Source organism: Dromiciops gliroides, chromosome 3, assembly GCF_019393635.1.
Source record: "Dromiciops gliroides isolate mDroGli1 chromosome 3, mDroGli1.pri, whole genome shotgun sequence".
Classification (NCBI taxonomy): domain Eukaryota; kingdom Metazoa; phylum Chordata; class Mammalia; order Microbiotheria; family Microbiotheriidae; genus Dromiciops; species Dromiciops gliroides.
In genome coordinates, this window is record NC_057863.1 from 404,242,995 (window position 1) to 404,258,235 (window position 15,241).

A 15,241-nucleotide genomic window follows, 5' to 3' on the forward strand; every position below is an offset into this window, starting at 1 on the left:
CAAGAATCAGTCAAACAAAATCAAAAGAATGAAAAAAACCCAGAAGAAAATGTAAAATGCCTCATTAGAAAAATAACTGACCTGGAATATATAGATGCAGGAGACATAATCTAAGAATTATTTGATTACCTGTAAGTCATGATTAAAAAAAAAAGCAACTGGACAACATTTTAAAAGAAATTATCAATGAAAACTGCTCTGCTATCTTAGAACTGGAGGCTCAAATAGTCATTGAAAGAATTCACTGATCACCTCCTGAAAGAGATCCCAAAATGAAAACTTTAAGGAATATTTTAGTGAAATTCCACAATTATCAGGTTAAGGAAAAAATGCTGCAAGCAGCCAGAAAAAATAAACACAAAACAAAATAATTCAGATATCAAGGAACTACAGATAGGGTTACAGAGGAATTAGAAGTTCTGCATTAAAGAATCAGAGGGAGGCAGCTAGGTGGCATAGTGGATAAAGCACCAGTCTTGGATTCAGGAGGACCTGAGTTCAAATCTAGCCTCAGACACTTGACACTTACTAGCTGTGTGACCCTGGGCAAGTCATATAACCCCCATTGCCCTACCCAAAAAGAAAAAAGAATCAGAGGGCTTTAGATATGATATTCCAGAAGTCAAAGGAGCTTAGATTACCACCAAGAATCATCTACCCAGTAAAACTGATCACAATCTTTCAGGTAAAAAGATGGATATTCAATGAAATTGGGGATTTTTAAACTTTCCTGATGAAAAGTCCAGAGCTGAACAGAAAATTAAGTTTTCAAATATAAAACTCAAGAGAAGCATAAAAAGGTCAACAGGGGAAAACCACATTATTCATTAAGGTTAATCTATTTACATCCCTACACTAGAAAATTATACTTATAATACTTGAGAACTGTATCTCTACTGGGGCAGTTGGAAAGAGTATACATAGAGAATGTGGGTATAAATTGACTTTGATATGATGATATTAAGGCAGAGCTAAGGTGGTAGAGAAAAGCCAGGAAGCTGCCTGAGTTCTCCCAAATTTCCTTCAGAAACAAAGTTAAATTTAGCCTTTAAATGGATTCTGGAGATACAGGACTTTCAAAAAGATCTAATGAAACAATCTTACTGCTTAAGATATCCTAGAAGGTCTTCAGGAAAGGTCTGTCTCACCTGGGTAAAAGGGGAGCTCAGCTCAGTGCAGAGGGAGTCTCTGCAAACCAATGGAAGGCTTTTAGCCATAGCACAGATCAGCAGCTGAGGACCCTTGGTCCTACATCAGCAAGCTAGAGGAACAGGAGGCCAGTCTTGAGGCCCCCTGCCTCTACACAGAAGGAAATCTGCCAGCTGGGATATCCACTACACAACATGGCCAGGTCACCCCAGTGCAGTGCACTAAGCTGCAAGTCACTGAGGCCTCACAGTAGAAAGCTGGTGACTGGCCCCCTGGCCCCTAGAAAGAGACTTGGGACAGTGCACCCTGTACCCCAGGAGCAGAGCTCAACCTTAAAAGGCACAAAATAGGCTAAAATATGAATTAGAAACAGAAAAGAACTCTTGCCATAGAAAACTACTATGGTGACAGGGAAGGCCAAAACACAAACTCACAAGAGGACAACAATGTTAAAATGCCTACAATAGAAGCCTCATGGGAGAAGAGGAATTGGATGAATTAAAAAATTCAAAAAGGATTTTTTAAACCAAATAAGAGGTAGAAGAATTGGAAAAAGAAATGAGAATTATGAGAGAGAGAGAGAGAGAGAGAGAGAGAGAGAGAGTCAGAGTCAATAGCTTGGGAAAAGGACAAAAATTGGCTGAGGAAAACAACTCATTGAAAAAATACAATTTGTCAAATGGGAAAGGAGGTGCAAAAACTAACTGGGGAAAATAATTCCTTAAGAATCAGAATTGGACAGATGGAAGCTAATGACTCAATGAGACAAGAGGAAGAAATAAAGCAGAATCAAAGGAATATAAAAATAGAAGAAAACGCAAAATACCTCCTCAGAAAAACATCAGACTCAGAAAATAGATCTAAGAGTGACAATTTAAGAGTAATTGGGAGTGCCTTTTTCATCCATCCAGCCATTGTGGTGGAAGCTCAGCTGTCATCTCATCATCATATCTTCTCATAAAACATTCAGAATCAAGAGGTTCCTGGCCAAGAAACAGAAGCAGAATCAACCCATTCCTCAATGGATTCAAATGAAAACTGGTAATAAGATCAGGTGCAACTCAAAGAGGAGACACTGGAGGAGGACCAAACTTGGATTGTAAAGAATGGCCAGTGCAACGAAAGACATTCTGCAACCCCCCATTCTACCCCTATCCCTTACCACACTATCCATCCATCCATCCATCTAACCATTCATCCACTAATCACTCAATCACCTCATTGCTTCTGATAAGAAGTAAATAATACTACTACTGCCCTCCTATTTTGGAAGCTGTCTGTTAAGATACAGACATCCAAAAAAAATACAACAAAATGTTAGCTTTGTCTTGCCCTTAATGTTTTTCATGGATTGCATTCATGTGTTTGGGTAATGTGTGTGTTGTGATATAGTTTAAATTACTGTTACCTGCAAACCTGCAAAAAAAAAAAGAGTATTTGGGAGCGAGGAAGGGGGCAGAGCCAAGATGGCAGAGGAGAGGCTGTGACTCCCATAAGTTCCCAATAAACCTGTCCACTCACTCCCAAATAATGCCATAAAAAAACAAAACAAACAAACCCAAAGCAGCCTAACTCACATAAGAACAGAGTGAGACTATTTTCCAGCCAGAAACAGCAATTGAGATCACCTGCTGATTGGGCTGAAAGAAGAGCTCAGCACACAACCTGGACCCCACCCACGAACAGACACCTCTGGGTCTTCAGTGCCAACGGCCTCTTCTGAGGCTTGGCTTGCAGACAGGTAAGGGGGGTCGGTGGTTGGCTGGGGTGAAGTTGCTGTAGTCTCTGCTGGAGTTGGGATGAAGTGCCTGGTTCTGAACCAGTGTGCCAAATTGAGTGGTGGCAGCCCAGTGGGGAGGGGCACAAGTATGCCAAGCTTCTGACCACAGAGAATCAGATTTCAATCAGAAATCTACTTCCAGCTTGAGATGTCAGCAAAGAAAACAGCAGATGATAGAGAGCTTCTTTGGGGGAAAGATAGACCAGAATACACCCTCAGAAGAAGATAATAACAAAGTCAAAGCTCCAACATCCAAAGCTTCCAAAAAAAAATATAAATTGGTCTCAGGCCTTGGAAGCACTCAAAATGGACTTTGAAGAGAAAGTAGGAGAGATAGAAGGAGGATTTAGAGAGGTGGAAGAAAGAATAGAAAGTGAAATGAGAGGAATGAAGGAGAGTCATGAAAAAAAGTCAACAGCTTGAAAAGTCAAATGGGAAAGGAGATAGAAAAATTCTCTGAAGAAAATAATTGTCTAAGAATTAGGATTGAACAAATGGAAGCTAGTGACTTTATGAGAAATCAAGACACAGTAAAGCAAATCCAATTGAATGAAAAACAGAGGGCAATATGGAACATCTCCTTGGAAAAACAGCTGACCTAGAAAATAGATCCAGGAGAGATCATTTGAAAATCATTGGTCTACCTGAAAACCATGACGAAAATAAGAGCCTAGACATCATCTTTCAAGAAATTGTAAGGGAAAATGGCCCTGATATTCTAGATGCAGAGGGTAAAATAGAAGTTGAAAGAATCTACCAATCACCTCCAGAAAGAGATCCCAAAAGGAAAACTTCCAGGAATATTATGGCCACATTCAAGAGATCCCAGGTCAAGGAGAAAATATTACAAGCAGCCAGAAAAAAGGAATTAAAATACTGTGGAGCCACAGTCAGGATAACACATAATTTATCAGCTTCTACATTAAAGGACCAGAGGGCATGGAATATGATATTCCAGAGGTCAAAGGAATTGGGACTACAACCTAAAATAACCTACTCAGCAAAACTGACTATAATGTTTCAGGGTAAAAAATGGGACTTCAGTGAAAAAGAGGACTTTCAGGCATTTGTGATGAAAAGACCTGAACTGAATAGAAAATTTGACTTTCAAATACAAGACCCTAGAGAAGCATAAAAAGGTAAACAGGAAAAAGAAATCATGAGGGACATTAAAAGGTTAAACTGTTTACACTTTTACTTGAGAAGATAATACTTCCAACTCATAAGAACTCTCTCAGTATTAGGGCACCTGAAAGGAATATACTTAGACAGAGGGCACAGGTATGAATTGAATATGAAGGGATGATATCTGTAAAGCATTTGTCCATGTTTTTTGTGGGGCAGGCAGGATGGGGTGGTTTATGTCTTGGGCTGGATTTGGGTTTGGGGTCTCCTGGATCCAGGGCTGGTGCTTTGTCCACTGTATCACATAGCAGACCCATGATGACATCTTTAAAATAAAGTTAAGGGGTAAAAGAAATGCACTAGAAGAAAGGGAAAGGGAGAGGTGGAAGGGTATAAAAAAGATCACATAAAAGAAACAGCTTGTGGAATGGAGGGGAAAATGGGGAAGGAGTGGGGGAGTGAGTGAGCTTTACTTTAATCAGAATTGGTTCAAAGATGGAATAACAGAAACACTAAAGTGGGTATAGAAATATATTTTACCCTGAGGGAAAGTGGGAGGGGAAGGGGAAAAGAAGGGGGAGAGGTGAAGGAAGGGAGGGCAGATTGGGGCAGGGGGCAGTAAAAAGCAAAACACTTTCAAGGAGGGATAGGGTGAAAGAAGATAGAAAATGGAGTAAATATCAAGGGCAGGGAATAGGATAGAGGGTAATACAGTTAGCAATAGTAACTGTGAAAGAAATTATGAGCAGGATGCTATCATAAGGATGTATGAAAAATGCAAACCATTAACAGAGGAAGAACTGATCGTATTTGAATACAGACTGAAGTATAATTTTATTTGTTAGTTCCTCTTTCTAAAGTTATTCTATTTTCTTTCACAACTTGATTAATGTGAAGATGCTTGGCATAACTGCACATGTATGACTTGTATTGAATTGCTTGATTGCATAGGGAGGGTTTAGGAGGGAGGGAAGAAGGAAATTTAGAACACAAAGTTTAAAAAAAATCATTGTGAAGCAATGATGAGCAAGTGGATTTCAGAGAAATCTGGAAGGACTCACATGAACTGATGCTGAGTGAGATGATCAAAACCAGGAGAACATTGTACACAGTATCAACAACATTGTGTGTTGATCAACTATGATAGATTTGACTCTTCTCAGCAATACAGTGATCCAAGATAGTTCCAAAGGACTCATGATGGAAAATGCTCTCCAAACAAAACAAAACTGTGGAATCTAGATGCAGATTGAACCATACTATTTCTCCTTTTTTGGAGGTTTTTCCCCTTTTGCTCTGAGTCTTCTTTCATAGCATGGCTAATGTGGAGATATGTTTAGTGCGATTTTACATATATAACCTATATCAGATTGCTTGCTGTCTTGGGGATGGGGGAGGGAGAGGAGGGAGGGAGAAAAAATTGAAACTAGAAATCTTATAAAAACAAATCTTGAAAACTATCTCTACATGTAACTAGAAAAAATAATAATAAAAATAATTTTTTTTTTAAAAAAAGAGTAACTGGACTACCTGAGGACCATGATAAAATAAAAAGAGCCTGGAAAGCGTATTTCATGACATTATCAAGGAGAACTGCCCTAATGTCTTAGAACCAGAGAAAAAAATAATCATTGAAAGAATCCACTGATCACCTCCTGAAAGAGACCCCAAAAGGAAAACTCCAAGGAATATCATAGCCAAATTCCAGAATTATCAAGCAAAGATGAAAATACTGCAAACAGCCAGAAAGAAACAACTTAAATATCAAGTAGCAACAATCAGGATTATACATTACTTGACAGCCTCAACAATAAAGAATTGGAGTGGTTGGAACACGATATTTTGGAAGGCAAAGGAACTTGGATTACAAGTAAGAATGTACTACCCTATGAAATTAATCATAATCTTTCAGAGGAAAAATATGGATATTCAGTGAAATAGGAGACTCTAAAACTTTCTGTAAAGAATTGTGATTTGAGGTTTCTATGACCCCGTCTTTGCCTAAAATTAGAAACCCTCTGTGCCCTGACCCCAGCGCTTGCCCATGTGCCCTGACCTAGCTCTGGTGTGTACCCATGCACCTGCATGGGCCTGGCTAAATTATAATGAGGGCAGCTCTTCCATGACTGGAAGCCAGGTGAGGGCAGTCAGGTGACCTCTGGCATCTGGAAGCTGAAGGGGGGTTGGCAGTTGTAGAGCAGCTTGTTAATTCTGTCAATCAGGGCTGCTGGCCAATTAACTTTGGTCTATGTATCTGTCTACCCTGTTTCCTGGGAGCCTGGGGGTTGCTGGTAAGGAGAAGGGAGGAGATTCCCCATTCTGGCATTGGAGCTGGAAAGAGAAAGGACACAGCCATGTGTTCTGCTGAGCCCTGGGTGGTGGTATGATTAAGGTCGTATTGTTTTCCTTCCCCCATTCCTTTTTTCTCCTTTCCCTTAATTCTACTAATCTTGTGTTTTTAAGTTCTTTCTTGTTAATAAACCCTATTCTGTTTTTGAAAGAGGCTATTAATCTCCTTCCTTGCCCCAATATTGCGGCAAGCTGCCTAACTAACACTCCCCAATGATTAATTCTTTAGCTGTTGAACTGCTATATTTATGCTAATCTTTGGTATAGCATTGTCAATGATCAAATTATTTTGTTTTGTTTTGTTTTGTTGAGGCAATTGAGGTTAAGTGACTTACCCAGGGTCACACAGCCAGTAAGTGTTAAGTGTTTGAGGCTGGATTTGAACTCAGGTCCTCCTGACTCCAGGGCTGGTGCTCTATCCACTCAATGATCAAATTAAACAGCGAGAGTTCTTCAAAATATAACTCATATAGAACAAATTTAAACTTGATACATACAGCATATTACATTTCCTAATAAAAAAACCAGAACTGAACAGAAAATTCAGTCTTCAAATACAAGATTCAAGAGAAGCATAAAGTGGTAAAATGGGGGAAAAAATAAAACATGTTATTCAATAAGGTTAAAATGTTTACATCCCTACACAGGAATAAGATACATGTAGCTCTTGAGAACTGTATCTCTATGAAGGCAGATAAGAGGAGTACACATAGAGGGTGTAGCTATAGGTTGATTTTGATGTGATGATATTAAAAGAAACAACCTTAAGGGATGAAAAAGAAAAAGGATTATACTGGTAAAAGAGGAAAGGAGAGGCAGAATAGGGTAAATCACATCACATGAAGAGGCACAAAATACCTATTACATTAGAGGGGAAAAAGGGAGGGGTGAGCATTGTTTCAACCTTACTCTCATCTGATTTGTCTCAAGGGGGGGATAACAAACAGACTCAGTTGGGTATAGAATTTTATCTTACCCTGTAGGGAAGTAAGAGGGGAAAGGGGAAAGAAAAGGGTGGGGTGCTGATAGTAGAGAAGAAGAAACTAGGAAGCAAAAGGGAAAAGAGAGGTGGCAATTGGGTATAGTAATATATCTTGCCCTGAGTGGGAGGGGAAGGGGATAAGGGGGGAGGGGTGAAGGAAGGGAGGACATATTGGGGGAGGGGACGGTCAAAAGCAAAACACTTTTGAGGAGGGATAGATTGAAAGAAGATAGAAAATAGAGTAAATATCAAGGGGAGGGGATAGGATGGAGGGAAATACAGTTAGCTATAGTAACTGAAAAAAAATTGAAGCAGAGATTAGGATGGAACACTATTGTGCTATAAGAAATGAAGAGCAGGATGCTATCAGAAGGACTTATGAAAAATGCAATTCATCCACAGAGAGAGAACTGATGGTATCTGAATACAAACTGAAGTATAATTTTTTTGTTAGTTCCTCTTTCTAAAGTGTTTTTTGTCTGTTATGTTTTGCATGACTGCACATGTATAACTTATATTGAATTGCTTGAGTTCTTAAGGTGGGGGGGAAAGGGAAAGAGGAAGAGAATCTGGAACACAAAGTTTTAAAAAACCTATGTGAATATTTGTTTTTACATGTAACTTGGGAAAAATTCTAAATAAATAAATTAATTTAAAAAAGTAAAGGGAGATAGGACTGGTAGAAAAAAGGGCAGATTGAGGGAGATGGTGGCCAGAAGGAAAACACTGGTTAGAAGGGATGGGGGAAAGGAGAGAGAAAATCATAAACAAGTGGGAAAATAGGATGCAAGGAAATACACAGTTAGTAATTATAACTGTGAATGTGAACGGAATGAACACTCCCATAAAATGGAAGCAGATAACAGAATGGATTAAAAACCAGAAATCTACAATATGTTGTTTACAAGAAACACACTTGAAACAGAGAGATACTTACATACAGAGTGAAGGTAAAAGGTTGGAGCAGAATATATTATGCTTTATCTGAAGTTAAAAAAAAAATCAGGAGGGGCAGCTAGGTGGCACAGTGGATAGAGCACCAGCTCTGGAGTCAGGAGGACCTGAGTCCAAAACTGGCCTCAGACACTTGACACTTACTAGCTGTGTGACCCTGTGCAAGTCACTTAACCCCAATTGCCTCACCAAAAAATAAACAAATAAACAAATAAATAAATAAAAATTTTTTAAAAAATCAGGGATAGCAATCTTTATCTCAGACAAAACAAATGGAAAATAGACCTGATTAAAAGAGATCAGGAAGGAAAATACATCTTGCTAAAATGTAGACAATGAAGTAATATAAATACTGAACATGTATACACCAAGTAGTACAGCATTCAAATTCTTAGAAAAGTTAAGTGAGTTCCAGGAAGAAATAGACAGCAAATCTATATTACGGGGGCAACTCAACATCCCCCTCTCAAAACTCGATAAATCTAATCACAAAATAAATAAGAAAAAAAAACAAAGGAGGTGAATAGAATTGAATAAAAATTGAATATGGTAGACCTCTGGAGAAAATCAAATGGGGATAGAAAAGAATATACTTTTTTCTCAGCAATACAGGGCACCTAGACAAAAATTGTCTATATTAGATCATAAAAACTTCACAGTCAAATGTAGAAAGGCAGAAATAATAAACGCATCCTTTTCAGATCATGATGCAATAGAAATTATATGTAATAAATGGCCATGGAAATATAGACCAAAAATTAATTGGAAAAAATAATCTCATCTTTTTTTTTAATTGTTTGTTTGTTTTTTTGCAGGGCAATGAGGGTTAAGTGACTTGCCCAGGGTCACACAGCTAGTGTCAAGTGTCTGAGGCTGGATTTGAACTCAGGTCCTCTTGAATCCAAGGCCAGTGCTTTATCCACTGAGCCACCTAGCTGCCCCCAAAATAATCTCATCTTAAAGAATGACTGGGTCAAAGAACAAATCATAGAAATGAAAATTTCATCAAAGACAATGGCAATAATGAGACAACATACCAAAACTTACAGGATACAGTCAAAGCCATTCTTAAGAAAAATTTTATATTTTTAAATGCCTACATGAATAAAGTAGAAAAAGAAGAGATCAATGAATTGGGCATATAACTAAAAAAGATAGAAAAAGAACAAATTAAAAATCCCCAATAGATATGATGATATTAAAAAAAATTAAGGAATGAAAAAAGGATTGTACTTGGAGAAGAGAAAAGGGGAAACAGAACAGGTTAAATTATATCACATGAAGAAGCACAAAAGCATAGATGGTTCTTTATGTATAGGTACTCAGGGAAAGGAACTGGAAGAAGTAATTTATGTGGAATTGGTTAGGTCTATGGCCCTGTGTGGGCTAGGAGTCATCCAGAGGTTTCTCTGCCTCCTTCTAAGGTTCCCTGACACGGGGGCCTTGTGTTCTATATCTTTTTCTAGAGTAAAGATGTCCCATACTGGGCCACTATCTTGACTGTTCTATGGATGCACAGTTCCAGTTGAGACCAGAGAGAAGAATGGGAACTGCTGGAAAGGAAGGCTGTGACATGGATCCAGTCTCAATCTGGTAAGGATTCCACCTTGAGAACCTTGTCCCTCATAAATCATGAGACTTACTATTCCCTCAGGATACTACCTCATTAACCTAGATAGGTAGGGTGGGAGATGGAGGGATTGATTGCCTGATTCCTTTCTGTCCCACTTTTTTGGTCTGTCAACCTAGAGGAAGGACTCACAGAGAGTAAGGGACATAGAGGGGACATAAGAAGAGGGTTGGGAGACAGAGTAGACTTGTCTCTCTTCACATTCCTTCTTCCAGGCTGCTGGCATCATTCCTACTTTTGTCCCATAGATGCCCCCAGGATGAGCCTGAGACTGACCTAAAAGCTATTCATTCCTCTGGTTTCAAGAATATTGTACATTGAGAGTGTTTGTGGGGCCAGGAAAAGTGAAAGGGAAACTTAGGGATGAGAAAAGAGGAAGAGCATGACTCTTGTGGGGGAATATAGAAGTTCCTAATAAAAGCACTTTCTGTTAAGCATAATAAATGCCTCATGAATGTTTATTGGAGCTAGAAATGGTTGGAGGAGGGCAGAATGGGAGTAGGGGTAGCTAGGTAGTGCAATGGATAGAGTGTTGTCCCTGGAGTCAGAAGGATCTGAGTTCAAATCTAGCCTCAGATGCTTACTAGCTGTGTGCCCCTGAGCAAGTCACCACACTCTGTTTGCCTCATCTGCAAAATGAGCTAGAGGAGGAAATGGCAAAACACTCTAGAATCTTTGTCAAAAAAAAATCCCAAGTGGGGTCACGAAGAGTCAGACACTACTGAAACAACTCAACAACATCAAGAAGGGAGAGAAAGACTTAATAAAGGAAGGAAGGATGAAAAGGAAATAGGATACAGACTGGTGAAGCAAACCTACTCCCCTCATTTTCCTGGCATTTATTTTCTTGTGTTTGTAGATTCTTCCCTAGGTGAATGCATCAAAGCAGCCAATGCACTCCTGAAATCATCTGTGGATCCTGTTGTCTTTGGCCTGTGACAGTAGAAATGGGAGTATTTATCTTTGGCTGCTGCTCCTTACCCTCCATGCTGCTAAAACCTGTTGATGTGCCTTCCTTCCTCATTCCCTATAGAAAGTGATCAATTAGATTCCATTTGGTTCAATTCAGGTATTTATTAAGGATGCTACCAGGGGTTAGGCATGTGCTAGGAGCTAATCCTACAAAGACAAAAGACATAGTCTTCTCACACAAGCAGCTTGCATTCTACTGAGGAAAGCAGCAAGTTCACAAATCACTAAATTCCAAAATATGAATAAAATAAATAAAAATAAATTTAGAGAGGAAGAAAGAAGGAACAACTGGGAGAATCAAGAAAGGCCTCTTTCAGTTCCACAAACACTGTCCTAGATCATTCTTTGTAGTTTCCAGAGCTCTGTCACTGCATAAAATCCACGAAGTTCAGCACTGGGAAAGGCAGATATTTCTCTAGCTTTTCCCCTTCTCCCCTTTCAACTATCTCAAGGAATATTAAAAACAGACTGGTTCCCCCCAGTTTTAAACAGGGAGGGAGATGCTAGTTTGAAGTGTCTTTTAGTCTATGTATAGGTAGGGAGGAGAGAGTGAAAATTAAGATGAAGGTAGAACATGCATCTACCATGACATAGGTTATTGTATAGCAGAAGTAGAATTATTTTCATTTGATAACTTAAAAAAATTCTTCTAACACTTTATCCTGCACATTACCTGGACCAAGCTGGTGAGCCAGGAAGGACCTCAAACATAGGGAGCTAGAGGTGGAAGGCAGGCATTAGGTCTAACCTAACTTTGTGCCTGGGGGATGGGTTGGGAAGAGATACCTAAATTACCCTGAACCATTCTGCTTCTTCCTGTGTGGCCTTTATATCCTCTCCACCTACAAGCACTGATGAGGTCTCCATGCCACCTATGGGAGCTATTGGAGACATAGAGACTTCCCTGTGGTCATGGGGTGGAATCCTATGACCATGGGCTGCATGCCCTTTGCTTTTATGCCCTGTTCTCGTCAGAACAACACTAGTAATAGTAGTAGAGAAATCCAGGATAGAAATACACACCTCCCTCTTTCTGAGATGAAGGAAAAGGCCTCCTCTGCATGTTACAGTCTGCCCTTTCTATCCTCACTTGCTTTGTCATGGGTACTTAAGCTTTTCAGAAACATGCTATTTCCTGCAAATATTCTAGTAACAAGAATAAAATAACTTGGGTTAGCTAGGTGGCGCAGTGGATAGAGCACCGGCCCTGGAGTCAGGAGGACCTGAGTTCAAATCCGGCCTCAGACACTTAACACTTACTAGCTGTGTGACCCTAGGCAAGCAACTTAACCCCAATTGCCTCACCAAAAAAAAAAAAAAGATATATTCTTAGAATAGCCCTAGCTAATATAGCATGGAACTGTCTTATAAATCAAACACAATTAATATAATAAGTACATGGTTAATTAATCATAACTCATATACATAGCATAAACTAACATATCTAACTCAAACTTCATCCTGTTGTGAGGTTAAAAATTAGACATTGTTTCTTAGTAATTTAGTCATTTTATTAATAAAGCCAGCAGATTATTAATAAAAGGATTGTAATTTGGTAGTCTCTGTCAGACCAAAGACAATGAGTGGTGGGGCTCACAGTTCATATACCCTGAAACAATAATAGTTTACCTCTTCAGAAAGAGAATATTGGGCATGGTGACAAACTATAATACAAGAAACAGCCTAGAAACATGCAGGGATGCTCATCACCAAAAGGTTGATGCATTTATGAAACCCTCTACAAAAGTTTAGAGTGGTTGAGACCTGCGCAGTGAATGGAAAAATCACATTGAGAAATATTTTGAAACCCTAAAAAATATGAGAATTTATACGTTGGATTTCATTTAGTCATTAAAATTTGTGAATTACATGTCACCCACAGTCAAAATAGTCATTAAAATTTTTTTAATGTCAAAAGGTACAAATTCAAAATGTCTTCAAGCTTGTGATATATTAACCACTGACATTCACTGCAAAAGGCTGTCCCTGTATACTGTTATATGCAAAGGCTTGCCCTGTCTGTTACTTGCTTCCTGAGGGGTACTTTCTCATTCAAAGCATCCTCAAGTTTCTCTGAGTTGATTATTTTTATGTTGTTCCACACTTTAGTTGATGCTGCTCTTTTCAGGCTGTTTGATCAAGCATAGTGGAGAGTTTGTAGTATCATAGAAATTTGGACAGAAGAGAGTTTCAAGGAGAAGATGATCAATAGTATCAAAAGCTGCAGATAGGTCCAGAAGGATGAAGACTCAGAAAAGGACAGTAAATCTGGTCATTAAAATCTTGATTATTGGTAAATTTGGAGAGGGTGATTTGAATGATGAGGCTGGACGTCAGACTATAGAAAGTTATGAAGAGCATAAGAGGAAATGAAGTGGAGGCATCCACTGTGGATGGACTTCTCAAAGAGTATAGACACAAACAGGAGGAGAGAGATAGGATGACAGGTATCAAAGGTGGACAGATCAATTGAGGGGTTGGTGAGGATGGGAGGGAAACATGGTCACGTTTATAGGCAGTAGGTAAGCAACAAGTAGATAGGGAGAGATTAAAGCTAAATGAAAGAGAAAGGATGATTTAGCGGGCAATCTGCTGGAGAAGGAAAGGTTGGAATGGGATCAATTGTGCATATTGGGGGGTTTGCCTAGGGAAGGAAAATAGCCACCTGAGTGAATCCTGCCTCAGGTAAATTTTGCTAATCTTCCTCTGGAAGCACTCCAGTTTGTCAACATTCCTTTAAATGTAGGTCACATAAAAACAATAAAATGTAATGTATGGGAAAAACAAACAAAAGAAACAAATAAAAAAAATGTAATGCATGGGTGCTAAATGATATTTATTGAATTCCTTCCCTGAATCAGGACAATCATAAAATTAAATACAAATGCAATCTGTGACAACCAAGATGTAGGAATGCAGCATTGGTTCTACAATGATAAACTTAATATGTACTTAAAAAAAAACGGGGGGCAGCTAGGTGGACCAGTGGATAAAGCACCAGCCCTGGATTCAGGAGTACCTGAGTTCAAAACTGGCCTCAGACACTTGACACTTACTAGCTGTGTGACCCTGGGCAAGTCACTTAATCCCCATTTCCCCACCCCAAAAAATGCATTTTGGGACAGAAGTGGAGCCCAACCCCAGAGTCACACTGACACAGATCCAGTCCCGGGAAGGTCTCACCAGAGAAAGAGACCCCCAGAGCCTCTGAATCAGCTAACAAGCCAGTATTGTCTGGAACTAAGCTCATAGTCTGCTGAGAGGGCTGAGCCCTTGGCAGGGGGAAGATTACAGGGATCTCTGCTGGTGCTGAGGCAGAACTTGGGTTTTTCAGCCCTGCTGGGAACCAGCAGGTAGGCTTGAATAACAGTGGCCCAGGTGGGGGAGGGGCACAAGCTCATCAGAATGGACAACCACAGCACACAAAGCTGGTTGATTAGCAAGTTGGTCTGGGGTTATGTATGGACTAAGGAACAGGCCAGGCAGGTGAAGAACCTGCTCCTTCTTAAATAATACCACCTGGGACCTCCTGAAGCTTCGGATAGTGCAGCCTGGAAAAGTGCCCCACTTTAAGGAGCTAAAAGTCAAGTAAAAGAAAGGCAAGATAAGCAGACAGAGAAAGGTGAGGACCATAGAAAGTTTCTTTAGTGACAAGGAAGATTGAGGTGTATCCTCAGAGGAAGATGTTGATGTCAGGGCCCCTATATCTAAAGCTTCCAAGAAAAATATGAATTGGTCTCAGACAATAGAGGTGTTTGAAAAGGACTTTGAAGATAAAGTTAGAGAGGTAGAGGAAAAAATGGAAAGAGAAATAAGGGTGATGCAGGAAAGACATGAGAAAAAAGTCAACAGCTTGAAAAGCCAAATGGAAAAGTTCTCTGATGAAAATAATTGCCTAAGAATTAGAATTGAACAAATGGAAGCCAGTGACTTTATGAGAAACAAAGACAAAATAAAACAAATTCAAATGAATAAAAAACCAGAGGGCAATGTGAAATATCTTCTTGGAAAAACTGCTGGCCTGGAGAATAGAGCCAGGAGAGATAATTTGTAAATTATTGGCCTCCCTTAAAACCATGATCAAGTAAAGAGCTTAGCCATCATCTTCCAAAATATTCTCTGGGAAAATTGCCCTGAAATTCTAGAAGCAGAAGGTAAAATAGAAATTGAAAGAATCCACTGATCACCTCCTGAAAGGGATCCCAAAAAGGAAACTCCTAGGAATATTATAGCCAAATTCCAGAGCTCTCAGGTCCAGGAGAAAATATTGCAAGCTGCCAAAAAGAAAGAATTCAAGTAC

General features: G+C 39.4%; 1 protein-coding gene across 1 annotated transcript; it reads left to right on the top strand.

Annotated features, from left to right (window-relative positions):
- The first annotated feature begins 1,343 nt into the window (after positions 1 to 1,343).
- On the top strand, positions 1,344 to 2,252 carry LOC122747694 (60S ribosomal protein L39-like). Its single transcript, XM_043993578.1, has 2 exons — positions 1,344 to 1,457; positions 2,061 to 2,252. Exons 1-2 carry the CDS (start codon positions 1,344 to 1,346, stop codon positions 2,250 to 2,252), a joined length of 306 nt encoding a protein of 101 aa, XP_043849513.1.
- Positions 2,253 to 15,241: the final 12,989 nt, after the last annotated feature.

Coding starts and splice junctions, on each gene's coding strand:
- LOC122747694 (XM_043993578.1), top strand. CDS start 1,344: ATGGCCAGGTCACCCCAGTGCAGTGCACTAAGCTGCAAGTCACTGAGG. Junction 1,458..2,060: donor GACTTGGGACAGTGCACCCT/GTACCCCAGGAG, acceptor TCATCCATCCAG/CCATTGTGGTGGAAGCTCAG.